Source organism: Diuraphis noxia, unplaced genomic scaffold (genome assembly GCF_037042655.1).
Source record: "Diuraphis noxia isolate RWA-SAM2 unplaced genomic scaffold, SU_Dnox_SAM2 contig0001, whole genome shotgun sequence".
Taxonomy (NCBI): domain Eukaryota; kingdom Metazoa; phylum Arthropoda; class Insecta; order Hemiptera; family Aphididae; genus Diuraphis; species Diuraphis noxia.
Window position 1 is genome coordinate 94,676,641 of NW_028301711.1, and position 17,182 is coordinate 94,693,822.

Genomic DNA, 17,182 nt, shown 5'->3' on the forward strand with positions numbered 1-17,182 from the left:
CAGAAAAAGAGTTACGGAGATAGTGGACCCCTGTGGAACCCCACTTTCTTGGAGAAAGGTGTCTGAAAGCGTGTTGGAGGTTTTTACTTGAAAGGTGCGGTGGTTGAGGAAATTCGAGATGAAATCTAGCATGTATCCTTTGGCAATAATTTTATTGAGTTTATTTAATATTCTGGGTCTCCACGCCGTGTTATATGCTTTGACTATATCAAAGCTGATCATTCCCAGGTTTTGTTTGTTGTTTAAGGAAGAGTGAAGTTCATTTTTAATGGTTAGAAGGTTGTTCATTGTACTTCTATTACATCGGAATCCATTTTGTTCGGAGGTGAGAAAGTTGAGGTTTTCAATAAACCATATAAGTCGACGATTGACTATTTTTTCGAGTAACTTACATAAGGTGTTAAGTAGACAAATGGGGCGGTAGCTTTCTGCTAAGAATTTATTTTTGTTAGGCTTGAGTATGGGGATGACATAACCATGTTTCCAAGATTCAGGGAAGACGTTACTATCCCAAATTAAGTTATAGATGGTTAAGAGGTGATTTAAGGTGTTTTTTGGGAAGTTTTTGATGAAGGAGTAGGGAATCCCATCAGGGCCAGGGGATTTACTTTTACAGTTGTGGAGAGCGTCTTCAAGTTCCTCGATCTTCAGTGGAGAGTTTAGTAGGGATTGCTGGGGGTCGAGAGGATCTACTGTGTTGACTGGGTTGGCATAACATTGCGAGTAGTATAAGAAATCTTGGTCATAGTTAGCATTGCAAGAATTTTCATGGAATATACGTCCCAGAGAATTGGCTACGTCATAAGGTGATGTGGAGAGTTTTGAGTCAATAAGTAGATTTATGACGTTAGATCTATTGGTCCCTTTTATGGATTTAATTTTTTTCCAAACAATGGAAGAGTCCGTTTGGTTATGTATGCTGGACACGAAGTTTTTCCAACTTGAAGCCTTGCTGTTTTTAACGAGGAATCTGGTACGTGCTTTGCATCTTTTGAGGGCGATAAAGTCTTCTTGGGTCTTGGAAGTTTGAAATGTTTTTAGTGCTTTGTTTTTGATTTGGATGGATTTTTTGATGTCATCGTTCCACCATGGTACTCTGGGTCTATGTGTAGTCTTATTTAAAGATTCACCTATGGAGATTTTAGCAGTGTCTTGAATAAGGGTTGTAAAGTTTGCTACATCAGTGGTGATGCTTGTTCTGGAAGGAGTAGGTAAAGAGGGAGTATTTACCTCCAAGGTAGATGAGAATAGATTCCAGTTGGCGTTTTTAATTTTCCACATAGGGGGGTAATTAAGGCGTGAATTGTCAAGCGGAAGCGTGATCAATATTTCTATAGGTATATGATCGCTGCTATATATATCGGGGAGGGTGTTCCATTCTAGTTTGTGGGATAGGGACGCGTTTGTGATGGATAGATCTATGGCTGACGGATGTCCATTTGAAGGATTTATTCTGGTGGGTTGGCCATTGTTTAGTATAATAAGACTGTCGTTTGAGAGTAGCTCTTCGATTATTCTACCTCTGTAGTCGGTTTTGTACGAACCCCAGGTTTCGCTGTGGCTGTTGAAGTCGCCCACAATTATAAACGTGTTGGGTAGTTGTTGGATGATATGCTCTATATCGTAGAGTGTAAAATCTTTTTGGTTGGGTATGTAAATGTTACACAAAGTTAAGGTCATGTGAGGAAGTGTGATTGAGAGTGCTATGGCTTCTAAGTCAGTGTGGAGTGTAATTTCTTCGGAGGGAAAATTGTGGTTGACCAGAATAGCGACTCCTCCGCTCGATCTATTGCATACATTTCTGTTTTTTTTGAAAATGTTGAAGTGGAGAAGTGCAGGATTGCTTTTGGTATTAAAATTAGTTTCTTGTAGACATATAATTGTGGGGGTATGGTCTTTGATTATTAGTTGGAGTTCTTCTAATTTGCTGTAGAACCCATTTATGTTCCATTGTATAATGTTAGCTGACATGTTAATTGTTTTTAAAGATAAGATTTTGCTCTTGTTTTGATAGGTGGTGTCCAGTAAACTATGTGAGGAGTGGTGATAAGTACTAAGAGTGAGCTGATTGGGGTTGTGAAGGAGGTTAATTGTCTTGAGGTGGAGGTAGCGCTTGAAATAAAAAGTTCGCCAGTCTGGTGAGTTGAGCTTTGGTGGTACGTTCAGTGATTTTAGGTCGTATTGCATCGATCAGGAGCATAAGCGAAGTAATATCCGAGTTTATGTCTTTACAGATATTGTGAATATTAAGATTTTTGTTGGTATAATTTTCCAGTACGTATTTGAATTGTTGAAGCGAAATGAGTGAATCGTTGGAGAAGATGTCCTCTGCTGGTTTAAGTCCATAGGATATTTTGTCGGCTGTTTTAGATGAGGAATTGGAGCGGGATCTATCTACTTTAGCTTTTTTTGAACTATTCCTGCTTCTGTCGGTGCTTAAGTTTACCTTAGGCGGAGAGTCAGGTATTGTTAGAGATGAATTATCGGACTACGGTCTTTTATGTGGTTCGCAAATAGCATTTAAATTTATCTCTGTTATTTCGGACTGGTTGTGGGAGGAGGATTGGTGGGTTTTGTTGGTTTGATGGTCTTCTGAGATTCCTTCCATTTTTTGAAGGGGCATGTGTGGAGTAATAGGATTTTTTTTTTTTGGGGGGGGGGGTGGGGAGGATAAATTCATTTCTGGAGTGCTTGTGCTTGTATGAGGATATAAGCTAGATTCTTCCAAGGAAGGTTCTTCCACAGGTTCAGGTTGTATGGGTGAAGTTGTGGTTTGGGGATTGGCATTAATTTTCTTGCAATTATTGGAGGTGTGTCCAGTGGATTTGCATAAAAAGCAAGTGATTCTATCGTCAGTAAAGAATACTCTATATTCGGTTTGATTATGGAGTAATGGTAGAGATCCGGGGAGGTTTGGAAAGTCTTCGTGTTTGATAAAGATTTGGCGGCGGAAGCTTAATATGTGTTCATATCCCTCAATGTTGATACCTGCTTTGAGGTATGCAATTTCGGATACGGGGATAACATTGATATTTTTAAGCGCATCGAGTATGACGTGGTTGGGAATAGAGGGGCAGACATTAGAAATGACAATCCTCTTGGCTGGGTTTATGAGTCTGCGTATTTGTATTATCTGTTCATTTATTGTAATAGTTTGAGTGGCTTCTAAGAGTGAGTCGAGTATTTGCTTGCTTGAGAGAAAAATGCAAAAACGGTTATTCGATATGCGGGAAACAAAAACTATGTTCTTTGGCGAGATTATTTTACCTATGGCGACAATGTATTCTCTTTGAGGTATGCCGTCTATAGAATTAAACACGAGAGCTTGTTCTCTACTAGGAGAGTTTTCATTAGATGTCGCGGACGCATAATTACGATTTGTGTTATGTGTTGTGATGTTGGTAGTTATTACTTGTTTGTTGATATCGCTGGACGCGGTGGACGTTGATGGCAGAAATGCTGGTGCGGTCGAAATATGAGTGTGAGGTGAGGTGGTGGAAGTAGGGGTTTTGGGTATCTTTGAACGACTAGGTAGAGTGGTTTGTGGAGAGTGTGCATTTGTAGATTTAGTTATTTGTGTTGCATTGGTTTTAATACTAGGTCTATTCGATATCGGTTTAATGACCGACGATAATGCCGGTCTGCCCGTCTTATTAACGTTGCTCATTATGCGATAAGGAGGGACGTTACATAATATGATTATATTACCCGTATACGTGTATCCAGCGGTGATGTGCTATCGGGAGCTTATAAATGCGCACTCGCGTAAAGAAAACACGTGCTACACGGACGGCTGTTAGACACGTACTGACGAAATTTTATTTCGCATATTTTTGCATATTATGGTATTTTTGCATTTTTAGGGCATATTTTAGCATTTAGTATATTTTTAGAGCATATTTATGATCTTAAAAACTCTGGATATACAAAATATTCATTTGTTTCACTCATATACCTTATTATTGGTATTTCAGCTCATTTATGGAAAGAGGTAATCTAATCTTAATCGCTAATTATTAGGGTCAACAATATTATATGTCCGTAGATCGGTGACAGTATCGCATAGAGATAAATATAATATATTTTATCGCACCTATTACAGTCGTCAGTCGCTCTTTATACTCGTGCGGTGCGTTATTAAATCGACCGTTTTAAAATGCCGAAAGTGAGAACTTCCAACACTAGTCGTATCAATAGTTACATCTCTGAATTTGGAGAAAATATATTTTCATTGGATGGGAATATATTGTTTTGTAAAATATGTGAGGCAAATGTTACACGTGAAAACGATTTACAGTTTTAAAACATCTTAAAAGCACTCACGTGGTATTCAACGACTGGGCGACAAACAACAAAAGACTCAACAACTTTTACCTACTACATCAAAAATTAATTCTTTCAATAAGGATTTGTGCAAAACGTTGTTAGCAGCCAATATACCATTAAATAAATTACAAAATACCTATTTTCGTTCGTTTCTGGAAAAGTATACGCATTAAGATATTCCATCAATATCTTTATTAAGAAGTACCTATGTCAATGAGTGCTATGATGAGACAATGTACGCCATAAGAAAAGAAGTGCTTGATAAGAAAATCTAGATTTCGATCGACGAAACTACTGACGTACAATCTCGATATATTGCAAACGTAATTATTGGTATTTTCAATTTAAATTAATAGAAACTGCGTGAAGTAAAATATGTGAAGTTAGTGGTACAAATGGCACTGATATTAACAAAAAAAATTTTTAACGGACAATCGACGCTCAATGCTGTTTGAAAACTTATACAAATCATTAATTGTTCAATGTAATAACATCGGGTAAAAATTAAAATGTTTATCATCTGATTAATGTTTTTGTTTTTTAATTTTAATTTTTTAATTTATAATATTTTTTAATATCACACATTTTTGTAAATCATTATTCATTGGCAATAAATAATAATATTGTATTATAGTATAAATTGTATAATACATAAAAAAATTAATCATTTAATCATGTTTTTACAATAACATTTTTTTTTTAGGTATATTTTAAGGGCATATTTTGGTAATTTTTAAGGAACAACTGCTTACATATTTTATATATTTTTAGGGCATATAATTGTTGGCCCTAATAATTACTATTGCACTTATAACTTATAACTTGTATTTCAGTGTATAATTAATTATATTAGGAATTAATTTGCTCGATTTACCTACTATAAAAATGTGTTGTAAATATGTACCTAGTATAATAGTAAGTATTAAAATTAAACAACGACAACATTGTAGTCCATAGAATAGTAAATGGTTGACAATGTGCAAAGAAGTAAAGTGAAACAGCCAGTGAATAATTGATATTTGAGATACCCAAAAACAAAATTACTGTTTTTAGCACGATTTAGTAAAACATATACATATACAACGCTAGATGGCACTAACTGTCAGTCAATTCATGTGAGTACATTGCATGGTCACTTAGTCAGTAAGCTTAACATACGTCGACGCGCAACCAATCTATCTAAAGCCGGTCGTGCTTTTAATGAGTCTTAAATCTAGTTAGATAAATATAATTAAATTTTAGCCAGTTTCTGTTTAGTCGGCGGGTAGGGTTGCCGGGAAGATGTTTTGAGCGAAGATTGGATATTAATTTATTTCGGAGGCATTGCATTATTTTGCAGTGAAGTCTTGAGTAAAATGTAACTGCTATTTGGTTGATGGATTGGACTTTGAGATCTTGATGTAAAGCGGCATTTTTGACATACCAAGGTGCTTTGGTGACCATGCGAAAACATATCGATTGAAAAGCTTGGATTGTCCGAAGGTTTAATGGTTTGGCAGTGCCCCAGAGGGCGATTCTGTATGACCATATTGGTTGAAGGAGGCTTTTGTATAAAAGTAAACGGTAGGACAGGTTCGTGTTTGATTTTATAAGAGGTCTGATGGCGTGTAGGCGTGAGTTAAGCTGTTTCCTTTTGTTTTTAAGATGAGGACCGCAGGTGAGTCTCCTATCGAGGTATTTAGCATCTCTTGAGTGGGGGATTAATTAATTATTAAAAGAAACTTCAGAACAGTCCTTAGGTCTGAGGGTGAAGGTGATATGTATAATTTAAATATATATTTCAAATTACAACAATATTACCATTCTTAAATCAAGCATCTATATGATTTTCAAATTTTGTAAGTTTTTATTTCATATAACTAAATGCTTATCTCATCCATGTTTAAATAGACGAAGTAATTAGACAAGTAACGTTGAACTGTACGGAACGAGGTCACATGTTAATCCAGATTCGCGAAGAAATCCAGATGACTATCGATGCTTATAAAGAACTGTATGAAAGCGTCTTAGCAAACGGGATTCGAAAGTTATTACGGGTAAGTGTCATATATCTGCGTAAATATTATTAAGCGTAATATCGTCAATATAGTCAATTCCAGTGCAACAAAATTTATCCATTATTAAGAATACCTAATCCTAAACCTAATAAATTGAAAACCCCTATTAGCCAAGAAATATTATGTATATACCTAACAGGTCTTGAAAAACAATTTTTCATAGAAACAAAGTCATATACATAGTATATAGATAGGTAAATATATTTTAATACATACGTGTGGCATAGCTACATTGGTAACTTATTATTATATCTATGATATAATGACTTGTCATGGGTGATTTACCATCGCCTAGCCAGAACCACTGAAGCTATGAGTATGAAATTTAGTCAGTAAGTTAATTTTATGATACAAAAAGAAAGTATTTTTCAAAATTCAATCCCTACTGAGGTTAAATGGGTTATTATATTAATTGGGTAATACAAAGAAGAAAAATGTTCTATTTGTTTGGTTTAATCTCTGGAACTACTTGATCAATTAAATTTTTTTTACCATCAGAAAGCTACACTATCCCATAGATCTATAGGCTATATTTCATCTTGATACGTGGCCCTTAACTTTTTTATTGCAAAATTGAGATTTTTTATTAAAATAATAGATACAATAATAATAAATATAAATATATTTTTATATTTTATACGGTTGCTATTGGTTAAACAATTTTCTATTTAGTATGGATGACTAAGAAATTAGTAATTTGTTATTGGGTACCAATCTAAAAAAAAATTATTTCATCTTTACAAAACTAACAATGCGAGAAAATATTATGTTACAATATAATTTTAGTTCTGTATTTTATATGACTGTGTTAAAAATCTTTAATAGAGAATAGATAAGGCTCGAGATAAGGTAAATCCACGGGAATTTGTTGCGGAAAGTTTTGAAAAGTTTTGAACATGACTAAATATCCGGGTATTAAACCTTGTAATTAAACACAAATTTCGAATTATATAGAGTTAGTATATATAAATATATATATATAGGTTTAGCTAGTAGACTATATTATTTAATTAACAGCTATTATTCCTACAAATATATAGTAATTAAATGCGAAGTTATAGTAACCCAACCTAAAATATTATGATTTATTTTAATCATTTATTTTTAAATTATGTTAATTAATATTAATACCACGATATCATATATGGAAAAATGCTCAGCATTTCATAAAATTATTTTACCAATTAAACGAACCCGCGTGTCCTAAAGAAACTTTAATTAAATTATAGTTAAAATTAGTGTCCTAAAGTTGTTAAATCACATGATGAGGAATATCTCAAAATTATAAGTCTACATACCTATGACTTTTTATAGATAGGTAGCTGTTTTTTTTTTAAATTTGTATTTATGATACCTTGAATCTAATTAATAGACTATAGTTGTGTACATTTTTGAACACGTGGTTATTGAAATAAGGTAACCTACTAAAATTTGGCAACTCATTTTGTTTTTGTTTTTAGAGAGAACACAAAAAATCTGATTTATCGATCAGAGTAAAACAGTTGAATTCTGAAAACGAAAATTTGGAAATCGAGCTGGCTGAAATGAATCTAATGACAGAGAAGATTGAACGAGATGCGGCCGAACAGCGTGACGCGGCGATCAAACGGCAAGCCGAAGAATTAGCTTCTCTAAAAAAGTCCAATCAACTGATAAAAGTAACTTAGGGAATAAGATGATTATATAAATTCATGTAGAACTGTAACTACTAATGTAATTATTATAAATAATTATGCACTGAGTGACAGTGAGGGATGGAGAGCTATCAGGCATATTTTTTTCTATTTTGCAAATCAGTAATATATTTTATTTTCCTGGACAGACTACCTACTATAGATATAATCTTAGCGATCCATTTACCTATTGCAAAGTGCAGATACCCACAGTTACGATTATCATACATAGTAATATAGTATATTAGTATTTGCTTACGATAAACAACTTATATAAATAACACGTATTGTGAATTTGTATAGGTACCTACACTATAAACAATATCTATTCCTTTGTGGCCTTATGGAAAACTATACTACCTAAATATTATTTAATAAATTTATTGAATTTACGAATATTATTTACTACCTGCAATTCAATGTTATCTTCTATTTCTAATTATTCAAAGTTTTAATGTTTTTATAAATAATAACCTGACTGATAAACTAATGGATTGATATTTTATGATCCTAATACAAATAGATAGGTTACAGATCAGTTCACCACATGTCTACATATAAATATCTAAAAAAAGTTCTTCGGAAATGTCGAAGAATGTATGAGAGAAATTTATATCTCCCCCCCTTATGAGTTTTAAAAAAATAGGTACCATAAACGGTGTGTACTAGTTGCGGCCATAATCAAAAATTACGTACTAGTTGCGGTCACCCATCAAAAAGGCTACATACTAGTTGCGGTCACTCAAATAATAATAACTAAGTATACTAAATAATATAATATAATATAGTTTATATAACAATTAAATATGAAATTAATATATCGTTTATTTATTTAATTTAGAAAAATGTATCAATCAACATTTTCCTTCCCATTTATATCGAAGATATAACATACTTATTTTTTTTTTTTGTAGGACTGTCTACACACTATTATTTATTGTGTAGGTATGGTTAAAAATGTTGATACTTATGTTTAAATTATTCGAATATTCGAAACTATGATCGGAGTATACAATTTAATCTATTTTTTTTATAAACGCTGTGTACATTATATCGAAAAATATGTTTATCGTATAATATAAATTTCGCCTGGAATTGGAGTTAATAAAGCTATGACTGCAATTAAGATATTACCTAAATTGGCGTGACCGCAACTGTTATATTATCTGTTTATCTCAAAAATCGTCATGACCGCAACTAGTATGCAGCCACCATAAAATATTGCTTTATTTACATTTTTCGTAAAATTATGTTTTTAATAAATTACCTATGCAACAAATTATATTGACATGATGTCTTATGGCTGGGGTCATTCTATAAATTTGTGAGACACCAATGAGATGAGCGTTACCATTATTACAGAATACAATATTATTGTATTTTGTTGACCGATTTCACGTTTTACTTACCATGATAACCAAATAATAATAAAAATGAAATAAATGTTATTAAGCTATTAGATTGCCACTAGCAACTGATGATAAAATATAATAATATAATTATTAATTACGTTAGGTACCATAGCTATTTCATTATACTTTTTAGATTCTCTATCTTAAGTTCATTAAAATAATCAATAATGTGGTTTCTATAAATGGCTATACTCAATTTTTTGAATATAATATATTAATATTATTATATAGGTAATATAATATATTAAATATATTATTTGTCTGCAGAAAAGTTTGTATGGTATTAGTATACAGTATATTATAATATGCAGATATATTTTTAGGTGCTAACTAATAACACTATTTTTATATTACCATTTAAAAAAAGGCATGTTATATTTAAACCCCTACGTATATTCTATGTTTTAGGTAGTGTAGATTATTGAAAGTCTTCCATTACCTATGTTATATTGCGGTATGTAGATTACTCGATCATGATCATGGGTCACTGGATAACAAGATAATAACCTATAGTTAGATAGGTATACCTAGACTGATAGCTACATTGCAGTGGTGGTCGCTGGGGGGTTTTGGGGGGGCTCAAACTTCCCCCCGAAATACTTGGATGATTTAATATATATTTTATATAATAAACTGTTATATATAACTTGTATAAATACAATAAATAATTATTTCCAAATAACCGTAATTATTCTTAGTTTTTCAAACCCTCCCCCAGAATTTTTTTCTGCGTCTACCCCTGCTACATTGTATTTGGACCGTGTGACAATGAGCTATAATATTTACATTGTATATGTGATAACCTTGTAAGTTATAAGTATCGGAATATAAGAGATATGTAACTATCAATGCTTATTACCTAATACAATTGGCTAATATTAAAATTAATTGGCTAATATAAAATTAGGTATCAATATCTGTGTGCTATTTAATCCCATTGTGCATTATTTGATAGTGAGTTAATAGAATATTAACCATCTATATTATCTGTATCGTGTTTTTTTAGATTCAATTGGAGTCAATCATTTCCCCAAAAAGAGTATAAAACAAAATTTCTGCCGAAAATAACATCTATATACTTATAGAAATGTATGATGTGTCGATGCGTGGAAGAATAGTATGAAGTGAGGTTGCATCATACTGTTAATTTTGTTATCAATACAAATAATAAAATAAATTCTTGATATGCAATATGCATGCCTAATATATATTATTTACCTACATAGCTACAACTTTCGATTCAAATTGAATGAACGACTTAATGCAAATACCTAGTGATTGTTTTATAATAATTACGGGATTTATTCATCCATTGGTTATAAATAGTGTTATATGCCCACCACTATAGACTATAGAGACGCTTGTTTTACAGAATACAATAACGCCTGTATGTAGGTGTCTTATCTTAGATATCGAATATTGGTCCTATCGGCAATTTTTAGTCTTGAACTCGACTCATTCGAGTTAAGTAGTGTGCTTGTAGTATAAATTACATTTTTTAAAACTAATAAAGTATAATATTCTCATTCAACTCTAAAACGTGTATTATTTTTATTAATAAACTATTAGACAACATTCGATTATCATCCGCTACACATGCAGAGAACGGTTTCAACAAATTGTCGTCTTCGGATACAACCAGACACAATATAAAATATAACAGAACATCCAGGTATACGCGGTAATAACGTTGATAACAATAGGTATATAGATTATAGGTACTATCTAGTAACTAGTATTAACTATTTATAATTGATGTTTCAACTTCGTTATTAATTACTGCCGTATGAAACCAGTCGTCGACAATAAACTAAATTTGAAAGTATCCGGGACATTGATAAGTCCTAGTTCGTCAACTATACATATTAGGTAAAAGTTTAAAATATATCAACATGATAACATAAATGCTACAAACACAATTAGTAGGTATATACAGTAGGTGTTCACCAATAAGCAATGTCACCCTAATTTTCCTTTAACATATTAACGGAAACATAATATTTTAAATTTCCACAACCATTTAAAGAATGTACTTGGTTGTTTTATGCTATAACATTATCGCAGTTACTAAGAGTAGGTACGTGATACTCGCATATGTTGTTTCCGTCATAAGTGCGTAACATAACAACAAAAACTGTTTCGTGTGGGAAAGACCTGAGAAGTTTACAGTGATAGCTAAGAAACCAAATTTTCTGTATGAAAAAAGGATACCTACCTTTAACTGTGTCACAGTGTTTTTATTTTTCGATAAGACCAATGTATCAAAACTTATTAAAGTTAAAGATATTAAAGTATTTAAGTTTGAAAAACTTAAAAATATCAGATTTTTAAAAGTATTATAACTTTGTCCTTATTCAAGATATCAAACAAATAAAAACGCTACGACACTGAAAATATTATATATTATGATAACTTTTGGTATTTCTACTAAGAAAAACACTAAAAGTACAAACTGAGTGGTTCTATCCAGCGTTAAACAGCTTTTACAATTCTACGCACTTGTAAGGCGTAGACGACAAATGCGGGTATCACGTCCTCTTAAATTAGTTCATAGTATGAAGTAGGTAGTTCAGTATTTTAGTTGAAAGTATGTTCGTTTTTGTAGAACTTCGGCACTTCGCAATTGCTAATTTAGGTGTGTGTTGGACCCTAGCCGAAATTCATTGTGGGAACCCCTTATAAATAACAAAGAAAATATACCAATAGTAAAAATTATTACTTAATTAATAATAAATTATCATCAGTTCAGCGACGTCCGTCGTGCGTTGCACATGTGCGGTATAGATTACTCAGTGTTTTTATTCAATCCGACAGTTTCTATCTATACTACATCCTTATGTGTAGTACCGTTTCAACCGTTGTGAAAATTCTACTTACACTATTTACTACTCTGCACACCTAATCATTATCCAGTCTCAAAAAACGGAAAAAAATTGGTAAATATGATTACTTTACTGTAATTCTATTGTTACCTTGTTCCCATACAGTCGATAAGCACTCAATTACGCTTATCGACACAACACACCCCGATCCCCCGGCCCAGCCGGCGGTGGTCGATCATTACCCACTACCTACACGGTCACTAAGCCGAACTCGTTATCAATAATCCTCAAATATGAGCCGTATACAGAGTGTGTCAAGTGATGCATTTGAAAACGACTCCGATATGGATTTAGATCAAAACGATGATTCTGAATTTCAAGTTAAAACCTCTAAAAAAAATAAGAAATCATCCAAGTTAAAACGTGCGTTACTTCTTTCGTCAAGCTTCACCTCACCTAAATCGTAAAAAAAAAAAACAACAGATCCAGTTTGTTACAGAAAATAGGTTTGCTCCTATCTCTCCTGCTACTACAGATTCCGAACTCGCTTTAAACCAATCAGCTCCAACTCAACCAACATCATACAATATTGAAAATTATGATGTCAAACCAATCCTAGCACCTCCACCTATTTTTGTCAGCAATATTGACAATTTTATCAAGCTGCGTACGGACCTTATTGATCTGATTGGCACTAATAATTTCTCATTTAAATCAACCTCGAAAAATCTAAAAATTGAAACTAAATATTCTGATGCATACCGAAAGGTCATCAGACATCTCAAAGAAAAGAAAATTGAACATCACACGTATCAGGCTCGTGAAGATAGAGCTTTCCGAATCGTAGTACGTAAAATCCACCCATCTACACCAACTTCTGAGGTCGGAATAGCCATTACTGAAATCGGCTACTCACTTCGCAACGTCAGTAACGTTTTACATAAGACCTCTAGACAACCATTACCATTGTTTTTTCGTTGATCTCGATCCTGCTGAAATCAACAAGGATATTTTTCACTTGAAAAATCTACTTCATATCAAAATATCAGTTGAAGAACCTCATAAACGTCGCGAGCTTATCCAATGCACAAATTGCCAAGACTACGGCCACTCAAAACCTACTGCGCCCACCCACTAAGATGTGTCCGTTGCGTAGGACAGCACCTAACCGTTAATTGCACCCAGTCCAAAGACCAGCCACTAACTTGCACCTTATGCGGAGGCAACCACACCGCCAGCTACCGTGGATGCAGTACACGCAAAAATCTCCAGCGTTTACATTGAAATTCAAGTCTGTTCTTTAAAAATTCTAAAACTAAAATAAACAATGTAATTAATACTAACAATGCAAGCGTGGATCAGGACCCCAGTGTGGACACTCCCCAGACTACACCAATTACACAAGACTTAAATGCATTCCCCCCTCTTCCCAAAAAAACCCCTCCCGAAACACACGCAAAAAAAAGTACTCACAACGTGAAACACACAATCCCACCCAAGAAAATAACTGAAAAACTAATGTCCTCATTTTTAACCGAAATGAAGTTACTAATTAACCCGCTAATCCAATTGCCTAACACAGTAATCAATAAATTAATTTCAAAAAATGAATACTAATCCCCCCAACACCAAGTCTTTAAAAATTATACTATGGAATGCAAATGGTTTAAAACAAAACGAACCAGAGTTACTTCAACTTTTAATCCAAAGTAAAATTGACATCGCACTTATAACGGAAACCCACTACACTTCCAGTACTAATCACTTTTTCCCTGGGTTCCAAGTATACAAAGCCAATCACCCCGACGGAACCGCCCACGCGGGATCCGCCATTTTAGTCTCAAACCAAATCCAACACTACCCACTCCAAAGCCTCCATCTACCATCAATACAAGCAACGTATATCCAAATCGTACTAAATCATATTCCAACTACACTATCCTAAGTTTACTGTTCTCCTCTACCGGCAATAACGCCTCCTCAAATCGAAAACTTTCTAAAGTCACTTGGGCGCTCGTTTATCGCCGGTGGCGATTTCAACGCTAAGAACACACAATGGGGTAGCAGATTGACAAACTCTAGAGGGAGATTATTTCTTGACAACATTCAAAAACTAGGCTGCTCTTTTATATCTCCAAACGGTCCAACCTACTGGCCTACTCACATAAATCGCCAGCCTGACATTCTAGACTTCTTTCTCACCTCAATTCCAAAACACATAAGACATAAAATTCAAAATAGTTGTGAAATTTCATCAGATCATACCCCGGTCGTTCTTGAAATAAATGGTTCAACAACCTGCAAACCTCCCCGATCCACCCTCGCAACAGGTCCTGTCAATTGGGAAAAATTCTCCACCATCTTAGAAAATAACACAAACTTAAAAATCTCTCTAAAAACCAGCAGTGAAATTGAAATTGATCTTCTAAATCCCGACCTGCACTAATTGAAAAAAAAAAATAAATAAATAAAACTATCTCCCCCAAGTTAGAGGGTATCCACACTGTGGACCTCCCTCCTCACGCCATTCATGTTATACCTACCTTTTCTTTGTTATCATATTTACTTAATGTATGTATATATAAATTACAGATTGTAAATATTTTATTTTATCTAATAAAAAATAATAAATAAATTATAAAAACACTCAAATCGAGTATAAGTTGTATCATCATAAAATTATATTTGCTTTATAAAAATATGAATCGCTTCATGTAAGTGTAAGCAAGTAATTAAATAAAAATTATTAAAAATAATAATTTCAAGTAATTAAAATTAAATGCCTAAAACTTTTCTTGATTTGATTTGTACAGAATTATTAATAACATTTTGGAAATCAAGTTTTCTTTAAATATCAGATTCTGAGCTCATTATCGCTAGTTGATTGATCCTGTATCCGCCCATAGATGTATGTAATCTGTATAATATTTTATGTGTTTTAAATTAGAGAATGATCTTTTACTACCGCTGTTTGTTATCATAAAAATAAGATGATCGAGAAGAACTATTTCAACATTAAGAAAACAATCTTTTACTTCCTTATTTATTAATACTTGGCACCTATATTAAATATTCTTGACGAATATTGTGAAGTACACCATTTTCATCTTTAAAATGTTTATAAGATTCTTTAAACTGAATATGTTCAAATTATCTAACCTGTATAATAAATATTTTTATATGCTATTAAATATAAAAAATAAAAAATAAATATTATTTAAAGTAATATTTATTCTTCGTATAGAAGGTAATAACTGTAAAACTTTGAATTAACCTCAGAGAAAGTTGTGTTAGGTTGTGTTATGAAAAAAATATGTCATTCACTTGTAGTTTGTGAAATAATTTCAGTATTTTTTTTCTTTTTCTTTTGCCAATATACGTTTATCTATACCACTCTTATAAAATAGCTTTAATTTATGATGATCTTCTTCCATTTTTAAATTGGTTAAAATTTTAGAATTAAATTAATCAATTATTCCTTAATATATTATATTGAACATACTGCTAATTTTAAGAATTTTACTTTAAAACCTAAAATGACAGTCAGACATAGACGTTGATATAATATTAGATATAAATATATAATGATTCATTATGAATGTTCGCAAAGGTGAGTATCGCGTGGCTCGTCGCTTTGATGTGATAAGGTTATCCAAGGAAGTCTGCGCGCGATCAAGTCACCATCCTCCTCCCACCATTAATATATTATTATAATTAGATATAATTATCTGTGTAAATATTTTTGTGTAATTAAAAATATATATTGACTTTGTTTTTCTCGTTGGTTATATTCTATGTCAAATGTCTTTGTATAGGTATAGGTATCATTTGTTTTATCATATCATGTTTTTTCTGTCGTTTTCGTTGTTGGTGTAATGGTGTGTGTTCGCTTTTAAAACCAACACCTTTTTTTTTGTCCTCGCTGTTGGTTTTCTCAAATCTTGTTTTGCAAATCGCCACTACGACATAATCAGTGTATTGTTTATTGCCAGGCAGGTTGTACCAGAACCATGGGCGCCCATAGGTAAAATTTTAAGGAGGGTCAAAATAAAAAAAATCTCAAATGTAAAGATTTAATGTTATTTTCACAAATGAATGTAAATATGCATGTGATATTTGTATTGTCATATATATATAGGTACAGTTGATTCATATTATTTTTTGTCCAGGGGGGTGGCAAGTGCCAGACGTATGTTGAAAAATAAACTCCACCACAACACCCTTAAAGTGAGTAGTTTTCTTTGATTTTACACTTTCCTTGCACACGTCAGCGTTAAGTCACAATACGGCATTCCGCGCTAACAAGTCTGATCTCCACGCTGCCGTTGATCCTCCGTCAGCTGTTATATAACGATCATTTTCGAGCACGCAGAAGTTCGCCAGAATCTGCCGTGGCGTGTGAGAGGCTACCAAGGCCGTCCAGTTTCTTTTCACCAACCTTAACACGCACCGTCCTCAACATAGTCTTAAGTTAATTTCTGGTGCCCATCTCATTGTAAGCCCTGCTGCGTCTTTGCACCAAAATGGATCTTACACAGGGCCCCCGTTCCCACACATACTCTGTACCATCCTGCCACCATATAACCTGTTTCTGTTCCTTTGCCATACAACCGTCGATCCGAGTGGCCGATGTCATCGTTGTATATTATAAATTGTCGAGTAGTGAGTTTGGTTGCCTCTTCAAATTTATGTCAGGGGTATTGGGAGGACGTGATGAGAGGATTAACTACGGGCGCTTCCCACATCAGCTTGTGACAATCGGTTTCGTTCGGCACCAAATCAAACTACGTAGTGCTACTCTTCCCTATCAATGAATTAGTATGCAATCAAATTTCTGTATTATATCTATTGTAAAACAAAAAGCAAAGGCTCTCCTACACTGTATATGTGAG

General features: G+C 33.3%; 1 protein-coding gene across 1 annotated transcript in view; it reads left to right on the plus strand.

The window, feature by feature from the left end:
* The window catches only part of LOC107166999 (33 kDa inner dynein arm light chain, axonemal-like), a 32,078-nt gene extending 21,565 nt beyond the window's left edge, over nucleotides 1-10,513 (plus strand). Inside the window, exons 3-5 of the mRNA XM_089217426.1 lie at nucleotides 6,217-6,362; nucleotides 7,844-8,041; nucleotides 10,475-10,513. Coding sequence (XP_089073552.1) covers nucleotides 6,217-6,362; nucleotides 7,844-8,041; nucleotides 10,475-10,513 — 383 coding nt within the window. The remainder of the gene's footprint in view (nucleotides 1-6,216; nucleotides 6,363-7,843; nucleotides 8,042-10,474) is intronic.
* Nucleotides 10,514-17,182: the final 6,669 nt, after the last annotated feature.